We start from the raw sequence: 23,339 nt of genomic DNA, 5'->3' as shown, positions 1-23,339 counted from the left end.
TTTAATACGATATATGCAATTAGTAGTCTTGAATACGCAACTTATTAAAACTTGAAAATTTATAAGAGTCAAATAGCATAGAAATTATTTCAATTTAAAGATAAGTAGAAATGAGTAAGAGACACAGATAAGTGTAATATTGAAAGATATTAAATAATAAAAATTTTCTCTACGAAAAAGGAGGAAAGGAAGGAGAAAAGTGAAAATTTGAGTTATAATCTGAGTTAAAATCTGCAATAATTACAATTAAAGTATCGTAAAAAATATAAATATAATATAAAGACTAGGATTTTCTGAAGACACCTTTATTATTTATTCAATTTGATTTAAAATGAAGTTCAGGCAATGTTAAGACACAGAATCATCGATCGATTATTAGTAACCAACTTCGTGGAGAATATTTAACATGCATGATGTTCGCGTATTTATAAATATAGTCATGACGATACTTCTTTTTAAGTAAAAAAAAAAGTTTACTTTGATAAAATATAAGTAGCTAACAAGCATATTGCAGCCATAAAATTCTTTTACAACAATGTTAACGGTACTCGTTTAACTTTAGTTAGAACAGTCAGCCGGAAAACGGCAATGTAAGTTTGCAATAAGTATTTTATAAATATTTACATGCGCGTTGAGTTCTGCATTATTTTCGAAATCGATGCTTATACACATAATTACGTACATGAAAAATATTATATTAGATATTTATAAATCTAAGGCCTAGTTGCTTTGACTTTAAACGAGACTTAAAACTCTCTCTATGTCTCGTTTTAAAACCGAACAGGAACAAAGAAAGTTTTAAGCTTCGCTTAAAATTAAAGTAACGTTGGTGCAACCGAGCCTAAGACCTTTATTCTTATATGATTATTATTCTTATTACTTATATATTATTTTGGCGATAAAATTTTATAATCAATAGCGACGATGATTGGGTTAACAACCTAATCGCCTATTCTATTAAGAAACCAACTGATTAGCGACATGTAGCAATCTGGCAACGATCTAGTTTTCTTAAAAATTATTTTCGTTACATTATCAGGCCGATGTCGGCCTACTGGTTGGTCGCTCCAATATTTACGTTATCATTGACCCTTAACCATAACTTTTGATATCTCGTCGATTCTGAACGTCACTATTTCTTTGGGGTGCTTGCCGCAGATACACATAATCGCTAAGAGTCACGGACCCGATGTTTTCGATTCTCAAGAATAAAAAGTAATGATGTTGACACTATCCACAAACAGAACTTTCAGGCATTAGTTTCTTGAAAAAATAAAGTACGTAATATATTGAGTTATATTAATGTCGTTTTGATAATGTCATTTTGGTTTCGTAATATAAGCTACTTATAATTTGCTTGCAGCGCGGGAAATAATAGAATAACATTAAGGATTCAGAAACCATTTAAATATTACTACCATTTAAATATTATTTGCAATTAACAAGGAATTTAGAATAATAAAATATAGCAAAGTTCTTAATTTAGCAGGTACGTTCCGAAAATTTTTAACACTATTATGTATTTTCAACATTTTTTTTGATACAATGTCTAATATAATTCTCTACGTAATATCTAATATTATCTGCATTATCATTATCATATCATTATCATATTAAGTAGATATAAAAGCATCGTTAATCTCGCGTCGGATCGTCAAACTTGTGCTCGATCTTCATTATTATCTCGATCAAGACACGTGTAACAAGCCACTTGATCCTGTCACGTTCGGACAACACTAGCTGCTCAGATCGTTTCAACTCAAGTCGTTTGACATCTCTATGAGGATATATATTGCATGGACTTTGCACTGTGTCCTAAGTCGGTTATAATAAAAGTAATTGATAGAATCCGCTTATTTTTATCGGATGTTTGCTCAATTTACTTAAATAGCGCAACATATCACTTATATTATAGAGCAAACATTAAACAATGTTAGCAAGAATTTCTTTCACCGTAAAATAAATATTTTCTTGCGTATTAAAAAAGATATACATAGTCTAGTTTCAGTTTTGTATAATTACAGTTAGTTTACATTATTTTTCTTATATATCTTTTAAATTGAGTTTCCATACAATTTGAGATTAGTAAAATATTTCAAACAATTTTTTTCTTTTATTAGTATAGTTTATTGAGTTCGTTTTTTTCTTTCCCTTCTTCAATTTCATTAAATATAAATCTAGCGTATCAAATCTTAATCATCCCTCAGGACAATGAAGAACTCGAATGGCGTGAAGAATCCCATAGATACTGCAGATTCGAATGAAAGCGTCACATTGACAAGGTCAAAGTTAGAGACCTTCGATGATATCTTGCCGTACGTCGGTGACTTTGGTAGATATCAATGGCTGCTTCTATTGGCCTTGCTTCCCTATAGCATAGCATACGCCACCCTGTACTTCTCGCAGTTTTTTCTTACTCTGGTACCGCAGGAACATTGGTGCAAGATAGAGGAACTAATATCTTCAAACCTCACGCAGGAAGAAAGGTAAAATTTAATTGCGCGGCAATGGCATTTGTTAAGATCCCAAAACAAAATTATATATTTTATCTTACTTCTAACATAATTATTATTCAAAGCAATAAATAAATTAAATTAACTAACGGTCAGTAATCGAGCTACAATATTTCAGATGTCAATTAAAATTATCAAGTTACACTAAACAAAATACGTTTTGGAACTCACAGGTCAATCTTTAGCAAATTTAAATAATACTAATAATTAATTACCAACGCAACATAGTTACGTGTGATAACGATTTTTGTGATTGAATTCTATAATAAAATCATAAACGAAGGTGAAACGAGGTGATTCTTGTGTTTGAAATGTCTTTCTATTGTTGCAGAAATGTAATAGTTTTTACATATAGATTTTTATGACTTTTCCATTGACGAGTCCCTGTTCTCAGTTATATGATTTGTCTATTAATTAGTAATCGATGGTTAACAAAATCTTCGTTAACAAGTGAAAGTCTAGTGATCATTCACAGTCAAAATCACGGACTTCTATAAGTAGAGATAGTAGTCTGCCTAAAGACTTTGTTTCTATCTTTGAAGACAACGCTGGGCAACGACATATTTAAATTTTCTCACTCACATATGTATAAATTATATGGATAAATTCACACGATACTCACAGACAGAACGCATACCTATACAAAAAAGGACAGCTTGGAATCAGATTTATCTCTTTCTATCGCATTGAGTCAGCAATCTATTTAAATAAGTCTGTGGTCAAAATATAAATTATAATGTTTTAGAATAGACAAGATCTTAATACTGAGCGTATCTTATTATCGTCAATCGAATTCATTTGAATTGATGCGTTGACGACAATAATACTCTCAATTTATATATTTTAACTGCGAATGATCACTAGATTTTCGCTCGTTAATTAAGATTTTATTGACCATCAATTTATTTCATTGTTTGTCACATTTCATTGTTTGATTATAGATTTCAATCAAAAATTATTACCACACATAATTATGCTGCGTTGATAATTATTACTATAAATAATGTATGAATCTATAATTTATAAAAAAATTTTGGATTAAGGAACAAAATTGTTTTAAAAGTGGCTTTAAAGTTTATTTTTCCCTTTGCAAGCATGTTATTATTTTCTTATCTTTAAAAATATAAATATATTTCGTACATTAGAAATCAATATTTTCAGAGTGGAGATTGGCGTACCAAGGTCGCAGAATTATCCGTACTACGACCAATGCCATCGAAGGGATTTGGATTTCTTCGCTTTTGTAAATCGTAGGAAAGACAATCGCTCGATCGAATGGAAGGCAAACAAAACCGTGGATTGCAACCAATGGGAATACAATTTCACGCAGATCCCTTATGCTAGCATAGCGACTGAGGTGAAGTATCTTTGAGTGCGTTACTGTATGTATAAAATATGTGGAAGAGAGAATCAAGATTCGCGAGTACTCTTGTGAAACTGTTGTGCGATTAACTGAAATTACGAGCGTTCTTTCCCGTAATTCCAATCGTAATCCATTGTAGAATAATATGTGAATAATCGACAAGAGACAAGAGAGAGACAAAGAAAATAAATTTTGCATAACAAGTAGATGCATAAATGCAGAAAACGTTGCATTTCTTGCGTAATTTCAATCTACATTATCTACTGCAAAACAATAAAATCCGATGAGAGACGAAGGAATAGTAAAAACTCAGTAAACACTAATTAAAAATAATATAACATCAATGCGTTATAATTGCACTCTCAGCAATATATACTAAATGCAATATAATACATATTGTAACAGATACATTGTTGAGTGTAAAATTGAATGCGTTGGATGCAGATAAAGCAGCTTTACAACTGTTATAAAATTTTTTAATATAATTAGTTTTTTCCAGTTTCTCACTATCTAAATATATAAAACTAATTATATTAAAGATTTTATAACAGTTGTAAAACTGCTTACTCTGCTGAACGCAATCATTAATGTTACATTATTTTTAGTTGTTTACTAACTAAGATAAAAATAAAACGTAATTCCTGTATGAAATGTAGAAACATCATATAATACACATTGCATTTCTCACGCACTGATTCTGGACCCTTTGTGATCAGCTAGATTGGGTATGTGACCAAGAGTACCTCATATCGATGGCACAGTCGATCTTCTTCTGCGGTTCCATCGTCGGTGGCTTGCTCTTCGGATGGGTCGCCGATCACAGAGGCCGGATCCCTGCTTTAATGCTCTGCAATGGCATCGGACTCCTGGCTTCGATCGCAACTGCGAGTGCGAATACTTTCTGGTCCTTCGCTGTCTGTAGATTTTTCACTGGTCTGGCTTTCGACAATTGCATCAACATCCCACTGATTATCGGTGAGCGATCAACAAGAAATAATCAGCCACGCGATAATTGTCTGTATTGTTTACACTAAGGGTAGATTCAGATCTTGACAGAAAAGCAGCAGCCAATCAAAACATGAGCTAGCAGTAAATAGCACGGAAAGCTGAAACCAGCGACTATCAGTGTGAATTCTTCAATTGATTGCCGCTTTTCTGCTTTCTGCTTTTTTATTTAGGTCTAAATCCATCCTAAGACTCGCTTTTTCATTCTTTGATTAACTTGTGTGTTTAGACTTGATCTGATAATAATGCAAAAATTGTGAAAATTGTAAAAAAAATTTTTCTAGTTTAATCATTAAACTGATAATTTTATAGAAAATAAAACGTTGAGTATTATTTTTGTATAATTGTAATTATTGTAAATGTTTTTAAAGTTATCATTGCAATACTACTTAGTTTAATGATTACCTAGCAAACGAGAATGGATTGAAATGAATTGAAATGGATTCAGATTTTCAGAAATATTGATTCACGAATGTTAAAATAAATACTTTTCAATTCTGAATGCATTTTTATTCATTTATAGGAATTGCATAGAGCATATCTGCTTTTCAATCTAAAAATAACATTAGCTTTTTCTGTGCACAACACACATTGTGAATACTGTTCAATTCAAAATTTTGAATAGGAAATGCAGTTTTTCAATCCAATTGCATCCAATTGAATCTAATTAAATCCAAAAAAAGTATCTGTTATTTAAAATACGCATTCGGATAGAAAAAAATTGCATCCAATTGAATCTAATTAAATCCAAAAAAAGTATCTGTTATTTAAAATACGCATTCGGATAGAAAAAAATTTCAATCCATTTTAATCCATTCTCATTTGCTGGGTAAACATAACTTAGAAACTAGAAAAATACAATTTTTTTACGTTATCATTAGAATAAATGAAATTAAATCTAAATCACAAGTTAATCAGAAAAACTGTGTATGAATAAGAGAATTCTGTTCTGATATCTTCAAAATTACATGTGAAGATACGCAGTAGTTTTTATTTTTTAAAAATATCTTATATAAATCTGGACTAAGATCTTTATGGCAATAATATGCGCACGTGTCCGTACATTATAATGAATGGTATTGAGTGTAGATTACAAAAAAAATTGCCTGAGATGAAAGATGTGTTTCATAAATATTTGTGGGCGCAAATATTATGGCGCGCAACTCATTTTATACGTAATTTCATCAAATTTTTTGTGTGATCTATTAATTGCAGGTGTTCTTCTTTTTTTTCTTATTTTTAGTCTCTCGGCAGAGAGACGTGATGGCTTCTTCTTCAGATACAAGGAACATATAATTTTTTAAGTACTGATTCCGAAAGATTATTAGAAGAAATTGCATGCTATTTTAATCTATTAAATTGAATATACCGATACTTTTTTTATTTTGGTTTGGTTTAATGAATCAAATCCTGAATCTCGCCAGTGCTCGAGTACATGGCCGTGAAGAGACGAACCCTTGTCGTTAATGTTGCATTCGGCATATACTTCGCTGCTGGAAGCACAATTCTGCCATGGATTGCGTACTATGTCGCAAACTGGAAATTCTTCGCCTATGTTAGCGCAATCCCGATGATGAGTGTCTTTATTACGCCATGGATTCTTCCTGAAAGCGCTCGGTAAATAAATATGATACGAATGATCAATTTATTCCACTCAATCTTCTCAATCTCACACAAATTAAACTTCCATTATAAATATATAGTAATTATTTACATAACTTTGTAATCAAAACATTGCGGAAAAGGATTTCATATCTCTCCGATTGAAATTGAATGAATGCAATGTTTAAATGAGAATAAAGGAACAAGATTAACGCGAGTGCGACGCAGTAATCAAAGCGCAATTAATTTTGCAAATTATACATATTACATATTTTACATACATATTTTAATATAAATCAAATTTTATCAAAATGAGATTTACAATCCTTAAACGCAGCGCTGCAATTTCTAAAGATTCATCGCTCTTAGAAATTCATACAGTTGTAAGTTCATTGTTAGTTTCACTGTTATCCGTTCTGCGTTCTTCGAACTTTCCGCTGAAATGTAGAACACTGTTTTGCTATTAAGATGGTTCGTCGCCAACGGCAGAATAGATAAAATGCTGCAGAAGTTGCAGCGGATAGCGAAGATCAACAAGAAATGCCCTGACACGCGCATCTTCGAGATCTTCGTCGTAAGTAAGATTGATAATGAGAAAGCTGGAACGTGAATCTGCGACACAAATCGTGCATCACCTTATCATATTTACAGAGAAATTTGACCGCAACTGATACTCAGAGAGAAAGTGCGACCATCTTTGATATTCTGAAGTCACCGCGTTTAGCAAAAAATACTATTCTACTAATCTTCTTTTGGTAAGAAATTTCATTTCTCCTTTTCATTTCATTGTCTTCTTCTTTATAAATTTTATCAAATAAAATATCTTTTTACCATAATATGAATACACAACAAATGGAAATAGGAAATAAAGGCTTTAAATAAGCTAGATCTTTTTTAGTGCTTAAATAATTCGGTGTGAATTTATATATTTATATTTAATCTTGTAAAGTATATGCCGAATTTAATTTTCTATCTTGAAACGTAATTCTAACAGAACTGAAGTATAGTAATATCACAAATTAAATTGACAGGCAATTTAATAATATTGGTGCTCATAAGCATCTTAGAAAGATCTTAATAATCTAATGCTGATAAACATCTTATAACCTGTAAATAACTTTATTGCAAAAAAATGTCTTAGCTTTCTTCTTTGATATATTTTTCTTGATTTCGCAGAATATTAATTTTTGAAGATATTATATCTCCATCTCTCGCGAGGAGATATATTTTAAGTTTCTTTTTTCGGAAATATATGGAAAAGTTTTACTGAAATAAAAATTTAGCTAGATATAGATTTAAAAATAATTTGTTTAATCATTAAAATAATGATGTAGAAAAGCATGATTAATAATGCTGTATAAAGTTTTAACATTCTAGCAACCAGCTTGAGTCCTACATGATTATTTTGATAGTCCAAACAAAATTATTTTCGGATCTGTATCCATCTAAATTCTTACATGCTTCAGAAAAATCGTTCTTTCATGTAATTTCAAAGTTTGACGGGGAGTATCAGATCTCATCCGCTAAATTTATACTGCCCTGCTACTTCAAGAACGGACGCTATATTCCACTTTCCACTTTAATGCATTAGATACGTCGCGTACGGCGACGAAGTTACGGATGTACTTTCGGTACTTTCTAGGTCCTTGACGGTGATAGCTTTCGACGGCCACGTATACTCCCTCAAGCTGCTCCCGAGTTCGGTGTTTGTATCCTTCTCCCTCGCCTGTTCGACCGAGCTGCCGGCCGGGCTGTTGCTGACGTTGCTATTGGACCGCTGGGGTCGCCGATTCTGCGGATTTATCACCCTGGCCATGACTTGCCTTTTCAGCTTCGCCGAACTGCTATTACACTCGAGTGAGCACATACACACACGGGCTTTCAAATAAAATCAAGCGGTTCGCAATCGCGCCACAATCTCTCATCTCATGCGTTTTATTGTTCAGTCGCAGGGAAGCTGACGATGTCGGTACTCTCGCGATTTTGCCTGAATATGGCAGCCAATGTGGGCCTTCAGTACGCCGCCGAGCTGTTGCCGACTCCTATTAGGACGCAAGGTGTTGCATTGATCCACATTTTTGGCATTATTGCCCATTCCATTGCGCCATATGTGGTGGATAGTGTAAGTCAGCTTTCGTATTCTTTAGTTATGAACAAAGGATGTTATAGAATTCTGATGCAACTATTTCATTATATGCATATGTAATTAATAATATTATTAGAAAACTGTTTTACATATTATATAATTATGGAATTATATAAAACATATATTCTATTATAAATTTTTATAGCTATATTATTTGTATTGAAATGTAGGAGATGGAATGATTAAAAAAGTTGATTCGATTTATAACTTTGAATATTAAATATCCTATCGCATGTTATATCGCATTTACTTTCAATTTAATTAATGTTTAAATCGTCATATATCATCAATGCAAAATAAATATTGATAGAAATATTGATCTTTCATTGAAGACAAAAATACAAGCTCTATTCGCGTCGCTCGATATTTAGTCAATTAATTGAAATTGTTTCAGGCCAAGATTTGGTACTGGCTGCCGATGATGATCATCAGCATCGTGTCATTTGTAGCCGCTGCCCTAATACTATTCCTACCGGAAACGCTTGGTCGCGATCTCCCGCAGACTCTACGTCAAGGAGAGGACTTCGGAAAGGGACAAAGCTTCTGGACGCTACCCTGCTGCGACATTACCCGACCACGTTCGAATCGACAACGATATTATCATTCAACCGAATTATAGTCTTTTTAATTTTTATTACATAAGACCTCGGCATAACCGTCGAGAAAATATAATTAAAAGAAAGAAAGAATCTTGCGCGTTGCGTGGTACGTGATAATATAAGTAATTAAGATTTGTACAATTAATAAAATTTATTAATAAAATTAATAAAATTCAAAGATAAAGTCAGAATGATCTTTCGATTGAGGAGCATTTTTTGGTAGGATTTATTTTTGAAAGCAAATGCATTATAATGCAAAGTTTTACAAGAAGTCAAAATAATTCGTCCTTTTATTTTATTATTACTTAATCATCTTTAGATAGCAATGAGTGAAATGGTATAAACATCTTTCAATTTACAAAGAAATTTCCATATTTGGCAGTGAAAGATGAGAAATATGTGTATGCGATGAATGCCGTATATACATTATAAATTATAAATTATCTAAAAGCTACTTACATACATAATTAATTCGTTTGCTATCGCAACAACTCTTGATGATACATCAAGAAAATGAAGGCATTTCTTTTATTTATTCATATTATTTGTTCATTTATGTAATTTGTTCATTTATTGTATTCTTCCAAAAATACAATAACAAAGCAACATAATTCTTCATATTTATATCTCAGTAAAATCAGTTATCTTGTATATACCGAAGATGTTGTTCTTCAGAAAGACAAGGAACAATGAGCAAAGGGATGAACTCTTTGTAATTTTTAATTCCGTTGAGTTTGTAGCAAACGAATATATGAATATCTACATGTACGCGATATTCACGTTTACTCAAATAAACAAAATACGGCATTTTGGCACATTAGGTTTTACTTTGTATAATGTAAAAAATTGGATTCGTTGATATTACACTGCTCTCGATCCTCGTGATACGGATAAGTCAGCTCGTTCGTCACTTCAGTCTCGCTAAAATTACGCTTAATGAAATAGCTTTGTACACACGGATGCAGAAAAGAGCGACGAATCGAAAGTCAAAGTCGTGTCGCGAGGAAACGATTCGAAAAAGCAATCTGGCACTCTCAAGACAGTCACATCGACTTTGAAGTTGCGCATTCACGTTCGTGTCCATCCAAGCGTGCACCTCATTGGATACATGGATACAATTGTATCTCGCATTCTTACTTGGTTTTTGTATTCCACTTTACCATTGAGCGCACTTGACATGTCCATCGTGTCATGTAATTAACACATAAAATCACATACGCGGGCGACTTGGTCACAATATTTACAACAAAAAGAATTTGTTAAATTATCATGCGAACGGTCGTTATAATCTCGTACAGTCGATAGTTTGAATACTGCCGTGATGGAAAGCCGCGTTCGTCATGCCTTCCTTCTTCTTCTTCCTCAAGGATTTCTTCAATTTCGGGGTTCTGCAACAATTTCAACAATTTCGTAAGTAAAGAGGTAAAACTATTATGAGATAAAAATACGAAGAATCTTGATATTTTTTTTTATCTGAATCCAACAAAAGAGATAAAAATTAAGAAGGAAGAAAGAGAGAAAAAACGAAACAAAGGATAACTTACGAGGATATGCAGGGTATCCACCAAAAGCTTTGATCTATGCCAAAGTCGTTACCCTCCTGCAGAGTTTCGGGCAAATCCTGGTCCAAGGTTTCAGGTAGCGCTAGTGTTAAGAACGCATCAAAAAACGATAAGAGACCAAGAACTATCAATGGTAAATTTTGGTTAACATCAGCCTAAAAAAAATAATGACTATTAACTTAATTAATCGACCTGGCCACTGGATTCCATTAATTACGATATCGTGTACAAGTAAGATCTCGCGGATTTTCGTGATACTTTACCAGATAAATTACATAAGGTCCGACGATGTGAGCGATGTAGCCAATAATGTGAATTAGAGACACACCTTGTGCCCGCACTACAGTCGGCAACATCTCGGCCGCGTATTGGAAACCGATATTCGCAGCGATATTGACACCGAGGCGCGCCAAAATCGCCATGGTGACGGTTAGTGTACCTGAAATATCGTGGATTATGTAAATGTAACATTTGTAAATGTTACATTTGTTACATTTGTTAGTCGCATTCACCAGTCATTCCGCCTCAATTCTTTCTTCATTTTAAATTTGTTCAATTTTATTCTCGGCCCTTTATCAAAATATTTTGTTTATTATCGTATGTCTTATATTTGTGATTTAAAATCGTTTCTACTTAATATTGGCCGACTTTTGCTAAATGAACCTGATGTCAATAATTCTCAAAGAAAAATAAAAAGCAATTGATCCATACTAGTTTACGATCCAAACAAACTTAGATCACAGATCGATAAAATCAAAGATCTCATATTTTTGCGGGTTCTCGTTTTATTTTTTATATTTGTTTGCAATCTAAAACAATTTTCCTGTATTGTTCTGACGATGAAGACGGATAAACCTGATGATGACAAGTCTATAACTACAAATTTTATTTAACATCATGAGATTCGTGAGTGATAATGTAACTTACCGACGGGAGTACCAATGGCAATCAAAGAGAATACGCCGCATATGAACATAGAAGCGAAACCCATCCATCGTCTACCCCATCTATCAAGGAAAAGTGCCAGAAGAATCGCCGCCGGAAGCTCGGTCAGCGAGGCTATGGAGAATGACGTGAACACATCGGGGTGCAACAGCTTCATGTTCCAAACGTGTCCGTCGAACACCAGAATGATCAACAGCCTGAAAACAATTATTCGATCAATAATCGTTTCAAACGAGGATAAATAGATTGAATCTAATCTCTCTGACACTTACCAGTAAATAACAAGCATGACAGTGATGCGAGCCAGTCGAGGCAACTTGAAGAGATGCAGGACCGTGTACTGATTGTGCGATTGATCTTTCTCGATTATATTCTTGCAACTTTTTTCAAATGCCTCGAACACCTCCTGCTTGACTTCCTTCCCATTAACTTTCGCGAATTTTTTTAACATCCCGATCGCCTTGTCAATGTTACCGCTCATGATGTACCATCTAAAAATACAGAATAAACCAGAACACAGAATACAGAATAAATAATAATAAAAACAGAACTATTATGTATCTATCAGAATCCACACACACACACACACACACACACACACACACACACGCGCGCGCGCGCGCGCACGCACACACACACACACACACACACACACACACACGTATGTATACTTGAGATTACCTACTGTTATTAATAATACTATACAGCATATAAATAAATAATTTTATTTCATACAAGATAATTTATATTACAAATTCATGCAGACATTCTGTTTTATTCATATTTTCTTTCTTTTTTGTCGATATGTCTTGCGTTGCAGTACGGCGAGTCATTCTATTACTTACAAATTTCTTTTAAAAAATAGATCTTATTTTCTGATTGTATATAGATGTTGTTATTTCGACAATTACTTTAATAGATTCCACTTTAGAATCCGAATGACTGGCTATTTAATTACTCTGCGAGGGATGTAAACCATTACCCGATCTATGTTCGCTGAAGATGACTCCAAAGTCAAAACGTTCGAATATTTGTATGCAGTGACTTTGTAATTATAAATTCTTAATCTTATAATTATAATTACTTTAAAATTGTATCTTTTGCGCCTTATGACCTGCATTTATACTCTCATTGCTCTTTTAGTCTATTGTTTTTTATTAAGAGTCTATTATTTTTAATTTATTACAAATTCTATACAATAATAAGAGACAAGTACCGTGCACTTTCTGGGACAAGCCACGGGCCGAGGAAAGCGACGATCATCGGGAATGCGGTGACAACGCTTAAAATTCTCCAATCTGCGATCCAATATGCAATCCATGGTAAGAGACTAGCGGCGGCCGCAAAGTAAATCCCAAAGGACATGTTTGCCACCAGAGTTCGATACTTCGGACCGACGTACTCGATCACTGCGATCAAAGTTATCGTCAATAATGATGACTGAAGTATCACAATAATAATTTTCATCCATATATAGAAAATTCTACTTCAGAATTCAAATCGGAAATTTAAAGTATTTTTAATCAAAGCTATTGATCAATAGTTATAAAAATACCTATTCATATCTCCTTAATAAGCTGCTTGATTTGGACAGAAAATTCATTTAAGTTCTTCATAATTTTTCATTCGATCACGACGATACGTACCGATAATGAAGAGTACGTTGAAGCAATTGTCGAATGATGAACCGACAATTAGCCTTGCGACGCAGAAGGACCAAAAACTATTGCAGAAGGCCGTCGCGATAGAGGCAAAGAAACCTACTGCGTTGCAAGATACTAATGCTGGGATTCTGCCGTAGTGATCAGCTATATAGCCGAATATCAGGCCACCGATAATGCTGCCAACGAAGAAGGCTGACTGAGCTGCGGAACCGAGGAAAGTCTTGTCGCAAACCCATTCGAGCTGGCGACATGATACATATTGTTATAATCGCGAAGAGATTATCTACTGTTATTAATAATATTATCATCACGACATTTATTTATTAGAATCTGTAGGTGGATCCCTTATAGAAATTCAATTTTTTATATTGGCCAATTACTACTGAAAATTACTTATTTTGAGTATTAACCTTTTTCTCTCTAAAAGTTTTAGAGTAAATTTTACTTTGAAGAATAAAATCTCAATTTTAAAGATTAAAAATTGAGCCGCTTTTTAGAATGAGATTCCATTCCAAAGAATTTAGAGAGTTAGTACATCGAAAATTTTTTCACACACTTTTATTACACACAATAGATCATTTGTGTCTCAACTTAATTTTTATCACTTTAATAAATATATAAAAATTAAGTGTTATATCTTATACTCTTTAACATCTTTAGATAGTACTTTATATGTCGCATAGTGATAGAGCGGACTAAACTGAATCGAAAAATTTTCTACCATTTTGTAATTTTCACAATTAACAAAATATCAATTACTAAAAATAATCAAATATTGATTTTTAATACTTTTTTACTCGAGTATTATCAAGTTTACAGAAAAATAGCAAAAGACAAAAATTATTTTTTTCTTATAGAGCTCTAAGAATTTTTCCAGAATTTTTTTATTAACTTTTTAGTGTTGCATTTTTTTATATTGGCAACTATTTTTACCAAACATGAGAAAATGCGATACTAAAAAATTCTTAAAAAATTCTCAGAAAATTCTCTATAAGAAGAAAATAAATCATTTTTGCCATTTGTTTTTCTATAAAATTGATAGTACTTCAGTAAAAAATTATTGAATATCGATATTCGGCGATATTTAATAATTAATATCTTGTTAATTATTGTGAAACTTGTAAATAGTATATTAAAGAAAATAAATGTGTAGAACACAAATGATCCAATCGTACTAAGAATTTTAAAAAGTACTGAACAACAATGTTTTTAATATTCAAAGTAATTAATCGTTGCCTTCCAATATTAAATTTCTGTAAAGGATATGTCGCGATAGAATACCGAGAAGAAATTTTTATTGTATAAATAATTTGTATCAAGTACATCTCTATCCTTATAAAATTGTAATATTAAGAAGATTGAATTGCATTGGATAGCAAATAGCGTCAATTAACGTATAAGCAAAGATATACTTTATATTGATACTTTATATTGATGAAAAGTACTAATAAATTGTTCGCTGACGTCATCAATATGGTAATCGATTTTTTCTCTCTCTGTTACGCAACATCAAAAAATATACCAGTATATGAACGATTATTCGATATCGGTTTCTTTTTCGCTTCGTATAAAAAGATTACAATAAAGCTGCGCGCTTGGCGAAAAAATATAAAGGATAAAAAATGCGGAGTGCTAAACCACATCTTTGACATCTTGTTGAATGCGTCAGTCGATAAATTAATCAATTAGTCACGGCGACAGTGATTTATGGCGAGTGATAATGGCGTTTTAGATACCTCAGTGGCGATCGAGGCATACGTTATCATTGTGTGGTTGAAGGTCCATCCTTGCTTGCATCGGACTATCGGCCATGACAGATTGGCTTGTCTGACACCTTGCTCGAGCAGCTCGGTATAATTTACGTCGTACATGTAACATCTCGAGAACGATGTGACGCTCTCCAGCTTCAATTCTTCGTTGGTAGCTGGAGGTATCCCTATCGCAATCCTGTCGTAATCCAGACGTAAACAAAATCATTAAGAAAACAATAAATCTGTATATGCGCTTCTAACGTGCATCATCTACAATATACGGAGTAAGCTTGGTTTAAAGTCCATTCTACAATTGCGTAAGCGCAGTTGTAAGTAGTTATAGTTGTAACAATTGCCCAATCACAGTCGAATGTGAGGAGAATATTTTACTATGATTGATTCTTGCAACAACCACAGTTGAATGATCGATGAGCCGGTCTCACCAACTCCGATTAACCTAATCGGTCGATTAAGTGTTAACTGTAATCAATTCTACTGAACAGCAAATGCAATTGGTCAGTTCCAATGTAACAATTGATCGATTAAATTAATCAGAGTTGGTAAAACCGACCCTATGATTAGTCAATATCTTAGGCCGATATTCATAATCAGTTTTTATATTCAAGATCATCTTAAATTCAGTCTTGTGGTATCACAACTAATCAAAGCACTGCGTCTTAAAATTTAAAGCAATGAAGATCCAGCTTCGACCGTAGGTATTTTAAATTTCTAGTATTTAAATTTAATATTACTTAAGACGATTTTAAAATAGAAACCGACTATGAATACCGATTTTATTCTTATTTCTTAATAAGATTAAGCTTATTCCGCATAATATTGTGGATGACGCATAATACCATCTAATTTCTGATAGCGCATGTAATAAAGCCAGCGACAAAAAAACCGAGTGACTTGGGTCAAATAAATGGCAAACTTATTATAATCTACGACCAGTGTTACGTGCGAGTTTATATGCTAACGCGACAGCAGATAGGTTCTTCGATATTGCCTTTAGGGACGTACCATTTTTGCCCGAGAAATGTGACGCGTTCTATACGTTCCATAAATCTCACGGAAGATATAAAATAACAATTTTATTTTTAAGAGGCACAATTTTCTGCTATTTCTCCGAAGTGTTAGATCTATCAAACTTATCTCCTTTTATTTTCATTGGCGGTTATCATTTTAAGTCATATAATGATTAATTTTAATAACATTTTGCGTTTCCCAAAGAAACTCTGCGGTTTCGAAAGAAAGAAGGAAGAAAGGAAGGAGTGAAAAGTATCTACGTTCCCAGGCAGCTTTTCAATGGAAAAAAGAGATTCTTCCATCTTCTACTTTCTTTCTCCCTCTCTGTTTCTCTCGTGAAATTCCCGAGAAATCCCTTCGAGGTCGACAACCAAACAAGTTTTCTGTAACTTCAAATACGGAGAAACTATTGATCAAGTGATTTGAATCACGTACAATCGCAACGACGGATTTTCCTACGTAACAGTCATGCAGTCTGGTTCAATTATATATCTCCATATGACGTATTGTACTAAAAATACTGGATGATTAGATTATTCTGAAATATTTAGAAATACAGAAAAATTACGTTAATGAAAAACATGTTTATTAGAATTTGGAAATTATTCGTTTGTCGAATAAATGATTTTGACTCACTCACGTCCGTTTGTAATTTCTGTTGTAAAAAAGAAGATAAAAAAAGCAATTAATCCATTTGTGTAACACGTTTATGGAAAAAAGCTTACAAAAAATATAATATAATTAGGCGTAATCATATTTCTTATTTCAGAAAAACATTTTTTGCATGGAAAGACAGAATTATTTGGATGTAAATTAAATATTTAATGCAAATGAAGAAATCTATCTCTTTGTTTTATCGTTGTTTTATCGTTTATTTCTTAAGTGGCGCATTTATGAACTAAAACTTTATTAATAGATAATTTTTAAAATTCAATTTAATTTAAATTTAATTTAATTTAAATTTAATTTAATTTAAATTTATTTATTAATGCGATTTAAAATGCGGTATTTCGAATTTTTCATGAATTTTTTTAAAGATCGTTAATTGTTAATAATTCTCGGTATCGTTTCTGTAAAAAAGACAAAACAGTGTAAGAAATTTGAGACACACTATATGCAAACTATATACAAAAAATACAACACGCAAGGGTGAATCTATATATAAGTCAAGCCGACCGTGGCCCAAGGTCTTGGTCAGCTCGAACCGACCGGACTTGAACTGTCGTTATGAAATGAGGATGAAGAGAATTTCACAACTTTCCACTTTTCATTCCTCATTATTACAAAACTGTCTCGTGCACTGTTAATTTGGGAAATCTTTTGTCATTCAATCTCGTTTGTACAAAGATACATATATCTCAAAAATCCACGCAAGTGTTAATTATGTAAACATCTAAATATTCCATTTTTATTCATGATTATTAAGTGTGGGAAAAAGTTCGTGGCGTTTTTCCCGTTACATCTAACGGGAAAAACGCTACGAACTTTTTCCCACACCTAATATTTAACGGTCAGTTAATTTGGACTTTGTCAAAGTTGATGTTTTAATTATAAATTCTGATAGATAAATTTAAATCTGTAACAAATAAATAAAACACAGGGACAGAATTATTTGGATGTAAATTAAGTCATATTTAATGCAAATGAAGAAATCTATCTCTTTGTCGTTGTTTTATCGTTTATTTCGTAAGTCGCGCAATTACGAACTAAAATCTTATTAATAGATAATTTTTAAATCTAACTTCTATGATGGTAAAAACTCGTTGTTAAAGCTTCCACAAGAATTGTTTTCATTCATATTTTTATACAATCTGGAATAACATAAAAATCTACACTGAAACTCAAAGACCCACATTGCTAACAAAAAGTGCAACATTCTTTAGGTTTATCTTTGATTTTTGAATGTATATATAAATGCATAAAATATCGAGAATATTAAAAGAATTGCATTTCTTTGTTAAACTTACTTTTCGAAATCCGTGAAATTGTAATGATTTAACTCCGGTATCATGCACCAATGCTCAGCAGGCACGAGAGTGAGGAAGAATTGCGCGAAGTATAAAAAGGCGTAAACGAAGGTGAATGGTAGGAGTAGGATAAACAGGAACCACTGGTATCTGCTCGCTTCGCCGACGTACGGTAGGATATCGTCGAAGGTCTCGATCTTCGCGGGACCGTTGCCCTCCTCGACTTTCGTGTTCTCGACCATGACCGTCATTGTCGTAGTATCTGGAAAGAGCGACAATAAGACACCCTTAGAGTTTATTGCAACTTACGACGAAAAAAGGTCGCCGAGTATCGTAGGTATTCACGTGGACGTGAGGTCCCATTTGCTAGAATGTGAGACAGGAACAAAGAATGAAATACATAATGTGATAACGAGATGAGATACCTCATTATGCCGCTAATGAGCCGAGCGGATTTGTGTGTGACGACGAGCGCACGAAAAAGGATACTAATAGGAATAAACAAAAGACCGTTATTACGACATAGCGAATGCTGCACATGTAATTGGAGCCCGATTTTTTAAAAGAAATGTATACAAAAAACTAGAGAAACATTATAGTATATGTTACATATATTAATTGTAAATAATAATTGCTTAATTTTTCATATACAGTTCTTTTCAAGAATAGGAGCCTTGGTCTTTGTCATTAATTATAATATTAGGAAAAAAGTTCGTGGCGTTTTTCCCGTTGGATGGCATTAAAAAAACGCCACGAACTTTTTCCCACACCTAATATTTTTACATTAAATACTTATATAATATTAAAATAATTATAATATTTTTACGTTAAATACTAAATGACAAATGGACATTGAAGTTGTAAGTTATCTCGAAAGAAAGGATTTTCTAACTATCGAGTCGAAATGGGCATGGCAGTTCGACGAACTGTTAATAGTATGATAAATCCAGTGTGACGGAAAAAAGGTCGCATGGTCACATGAAATAATAGATCTGTTCTTCTTGCACGGTTTATCTTTCTTTTTTTTTCTCCACACTGGAGAAAAAAAATTGCAAAAAAAGTAAAAGTTAGCTAAAAGTCAGCTAAAAAGTTATACATGATTGATATAAACAAAACATTACGACGTAATATTAATTCTTAGTACACAACTACACACGATGGATTATTTGTGTGTCAGGTTAATTTTCATTATTTTAACTAATAATACAATAATTATTAAATGAATTAAAGGAGAGTCTTCGCCTGTAAGAGCGCGGCGGTGAATTATCTGCAAAGAACCCCGCACAAATCTCATGGGAAATGGGTTTTGGTCAAATTGCTTTAAATTTTAATATTTTGTAGCTCATATCAAGCTATTAAAATTCTTCACGAGCACACAAATCTCCAAATGTCTTAGTTTTTGCTCTGAGACCTTCGAAAAATATTCGTATTTTATATGAACAAGTACGAAAAAATCGAGAATCTTTTTTACTTATAACTACTATATTTATAATAATAATAATAATAATAATAATAACTTTATTGAGCAACTGTTAAATATAAATAAACAGATATACAATAATATTCGATATCAATTACACAATAATAGATGGGGCGACAGCTAAGCAGCTGATTTGAAGCCATATCTGAATATTAGAGTAAATTTTAATATTACGAATACATAAAATACAAGGGCAATCTAACACAAATAATATAATTATATATGTATTTATGGTATGTTTATCATTTTCAGAATTACTCGGAACGTGAACGTGACGAACGTCTCATTCCTTTCAGATGCTTGATTTACATTGCTTGCTTCTCACAAACACAATGCTTGATTTTCATGAGTCTCCTTGCGTCCTTGGAAATCCTAATATGCATCTTGGAATTAGAAAATAAGATAAAGTTTTTTCCAAGATGTTTTATATCGCAATAATATCTTTCAAAATATTGAAAAACATACTTTTTTCACGACATTATGACTGACAGTTTTTCCTGGTTCTGCAGCAAAAACTAAGGCATTTGGAAGTTTGTGTTCGTAAGGACTTTTAATCAGCTTAACATGAGTTGTTTAAAATATTAAAATTTGAAACACTTTGACCGAAACCCATTTGTGTAAAGGGTTCTTTAAGGTTTCCTTCTGCTCAATTCTTTTACGATTATTTTTGAGATTTCTTTTATTTTTATCTTTTGACATTTTAATTTTAAAACTCTTAAATTATGACTTGTTAAGTTTAATTAAAGTTTAATTATTGTAATTCATATGCGACTGAAAAAATTATGTAAAATCAAAATTAGTTTTGCTAATTGTAATATATTAAATATTAAATTTTATTTAATTTTTTTACAACATCCTTCTCTTTAGCTCTTTTTTTGTATTATTATATTGGTTATTAAATAATTCTTACATAGTTTAAAAAGTATTTATCTTTAAAAAAATATTTATAAGCTGATGTACTTTATTAAAAAATTGTACAATATATAAATGTTATAATTAATTACTTAATAAGCCTAGTTTGTAAAGAAAAAAATATACAGAATATGAATAATTCAAAATAAATATTAAGGAATATTTTTTTTAATACTCGCTTTTGGAATCTCATTTATATTTGTAATTTTCATTCTCTACGTTTTATTCTCTCATTTATTTTTGCAAAAATTGTAAATTCGACATTCCTTTAGAGTTTAGATAGTTCTTATTTGCTTCTTATTTATTTTAAGAATCAGGATTAATTTATTTAAAAGCAACAAGCGCGATTTGACGATTCCTCGTTGGTGATTGATAATTTTGCTTAATGTTTCCTTCGAAAGTATTTAGAAAAATATGCGGCTTTATGTAAACTTACGAATATAAATAATTCCGCAACACACTATATACTCGTCATTCGTGTCAAATAAGAAATAAAAATGATGTTGTTGAAAATTTATAAGATATCGAAACGATTTGTTGTATGAAAGATTTGAATGCCACATTAATTCAGTATAGAAGCGATTACATATCGTCCTCGACGAGATACAAGAAACTGGCCAGTAAATCATTAATAATGCGATCAGATATTCATAAAGCGTAATATGTATATTTACGGGGATTTACAGGAATTGCTTTAATGGAAATTACAATTTGCGTTAAGTAAGAAATAATCGAAACGAGAAAAAAGAATATATCGAAATATCATAAAAATAATGCAGTCTCGTTAATGCAATCTCGTTAATGAATATATTAACCCTCGAACTCTATGATATGAGTCCTATTTTTAGCACAAGCGAAATTTCACTTTCAAACAATTCTCCGAAATAAAGGAAGACAGAGTCAGGTCGTCTCTCTCCTAAAATATCAATAATATTAAAAAATTATTTTGTAATGTGGAGATGTTAAAAAGTAATCTTAAATTTTTTTACAATTTTTGAAAATCTAGAATAGTAAAAGAATTTTAATTGGACAGAAAGAATAAAAATATGATAGCAGAGAGAAACGGAAGATCAATAATCCATTTCTTCCACTAATTTATTCGAATCTATTATAATTATCGCCTTGTCGTGTTGATCAATTTGTAATATCTTACTTCATTAATTCAGCTTATAATTTCATTAATATTCTTTTTACCTGCTTCATTGAATCAATACTTGCCCCGTTTCGGGTGATCTATCAACCGTAACATATTTTCTTATCACGGAAATAGGAAATTTCATATGGCAATGTAAATATAAATGACTGACACTTCATATGATTAAAAGAATATGTAATAAATAACATGATATAAAAATCAGAAAGTAACACATTTAGAAAATAAACACGACATATCAATACTTAAATATTTATAAAAGTATCAGATTTGTAAAATTTTTCATTATATCTTCAAACTTTATTGCATTCAATTCTATCGATATCTGTTATATAAAAAAAATTGAAAGAAAATCCTTTCTTATAAAAGAAAATTTTTTGATCTTTACATTTATCTCAAAATTATTCCATCATAAAAAAGAAAAAGAGAAAAGACATCTGACGATTGATATTATCTAAAAGGAAGCCGAACAATTCTTACCTGTTGAGTCTTCTCGCGTAGTGAGCAATGTAAAGAATCACAATAAGTTGATACACTTTTATGTAAATTAATAATCCACAAGACAGAGATTCACTTTATGGACGCTGATTTATGAAGTAAAGAAACGAAAAAAATATATTTCGAGCACGGGGTATGTAAGTACTTTGGTAGGGCTTGTCTCGCGGGATCAATTGTGATCGCGTGGAAAGGTTACCGTTGAAGAAATCACGATTTTTCCGATAATTCGGCGTCGATCGATTTTCACGCACTACATCATCGTTTCGAGAAGCGCGCGAACTGTCGGCGGCACAACCGATTGGTGGGGCTTTATAGCCTTCCACTACGGATACAGAAAACCACGCGCTTCCCCACCTTGATGGGACCGGCAGCGACCGGTAGACGCAGACGCCCGCGCCGGGCGGAAAGAATAAATGCGACCTGTTGTCGACGCATGGTGTCGCAACGGATCGCTATTCATGACGTCAGTGGAGAACACATGAGGAATGGGGATTTCACAATTTTTCGTATCGCTTTCTCGCACGCACAAGCGACGATTTTTCCCGATAATCCCGATTGCGCACGCACTCTTTCCGCGAATGTCATCGCTTTCCTCCGCGTAAATCGCAACCTTTAATCAGGGGTGAGCAAAATAATCAACAAATTGTATTTAAATATAAAATACAAAATATTAAAAAAAAATTGTATTTAAATACAAAATAATCTCAAAAAAATAAGGGTAAGATCGCCTATTGTGGGGTAGATTCCCAATATGAGATAGGGATTTCTATTAAACTAATAAGCGTATGTGATTGATTTTATTATGAATTTATTACTCATATAGTGAAACATATTTAGTAGAAAATTCATTATTAAAGCATGCGTGTAATAGTTGTGAAAAAAGATTCTTGAAATTGGATGTTATCGAATTTTATTGAAGTTAGTCTTCAAACCTGTTTTATTATATAATAAATAAATATTTGGTAATAAAGTCTACAGCAGTGATAGAGTAAGATCGTATTAATAGAAGAATACGTGATATAATGATTTGTTTAACTGTAAAGATTTGGTGATTATGAAACCGCAAGGCATGGAAGTCGTAATATGAGATACTTAGAGTAGATACTATTCCTAGCTAATATGGGAGCATCTAAATAATTCAATATCTCAA

At 32.3% G+C, this 23,339-nt stretch overlaps 2 protein-coding genes across 2 annotated transcripts; one reads left to right on the top strand and one right to left on the bottom strand.

Annotated features, from left to right (window-relative positions):
* The first annotated feature begins 2,211 nt into the window (after positions 1-2,211).
* Positions 2,212-9,412, top strand: LOC105626043 (solute carrier family 22 member 3-like). Its single transcript, XM_012207355.1, has 9 exons — positions 2,212-2,486; positions 3,675-3,870; positions 4,593-4,851; positions 6,306-6,498; positions 6,952-7,057; positions 7,135-7,238; positions 8,126-8,340; positions 8,430-8,605; positions 9,024-9,412. Exons 1-9 carry the CDS (start codon positions 2,212-2,214, stop codon positions 9,246-9,248), a joined length of 1,749 nt encoding a protein of 582 aa, XP_012062745.1. The 3' UTR covers positions 9,249-9,412.
* A 629-nt stretch (positions 9,413-10,041) lies between these two features.
* LOC105626042 (organic cation transporter protein-like) lies at positions 10,042-18,397 on the bottom strand. Its single transcript, XM_012207354.1, has 9 exons — positions 18,147-18,397; positions 15,136-15,346; positions 13,382-13,640; positions 12,952-13,144; positions 12,008-12,226; positions 11,718-11,932; positions 11,054-11,229; positions 10,773-10,945; positions 10,042-10,616 (listed from the first exon to the last, which is right to left on the bottom strand). The coding sequence occupies exons 1-9, from the start codon at positions 18,395-18,397 to the stop codon at positions 10,511-10,513; spliced, it is 1,803 nt and encodes a 600-aa protein (XP_012062744.1). The 3' UTR covers positions 10,042-10,510.
* Positions 18,398-23,339: the final 4,942 nt, after the last annotated feature.

Source organism: Atta cephalotes, assembly GCF_000143395.1.
Source record: "Atta cephalotes unplaced genomic scaffold scaffold00004, whole genome shotgun sequence".
Taxonomy (NCBI): Eukaryota; Metazoa; Arthropoda; class Insecta; order Hymenoptera; family Formicidae; genus Atta; species Atta cephalotes.
The sequence above is the reverse complement of the archived record's forward strand: the minus strand, read 5'-3'. Positions and strand labels throughout refer to the sequence as shown.

What these genes read in the sequence shown, in the direction of transcription:
- LOC105626042 (XM_012207354.1), bottom strand. Translation starts at nt 18,397, where the DNA reads ATGACGGTCATGGTCGAGAACACGAAAGTCGAGGAGGGCAACGGTCCC. An exon ending in CAACGTACTCTTCATTATCG is followed by an intron (nt 13,145 to 13,381) that starts GTACGTATCGTC and finishes CTTTGATCGCAG; the next exon opens with TGATCGAGTACGTCGGTCCG. An exon ending in GACCTTATGTAATTTATCTG is followed by an intron (nt 10,946 to 11,053) that starts GTAAAGTATCAC and finishes TATTTTTTTTAG; the next exon opens with GCTGATGTTAACCAAAATTT.
- LOC105626043 (XM_012207355.1), top strand. Translation starts at nt 2,212, where the DNA reads ATGAAGAACTCGAATGGCGTGAAGAATCCCATAGATACTGCAGATTCG. An exon ending in ATGCTAGCATAGCGACTGAG is followed by an intron (nt 3,871 to 4,592) that starts GTGAAGTATCTT and finishes CTTTGTGATCAG; the next exon opens with CTAGATTGGGTATGTGACCA. An exon ending in ATTCTACTAATCTTCTTTTG is followed by an intron (nt 7,239 to 8,125) that starts GTAAGAAATTTC and finishes GGTACTTTCTAG; the next exon opens with GTCCTTGACGGTGATAGCTT.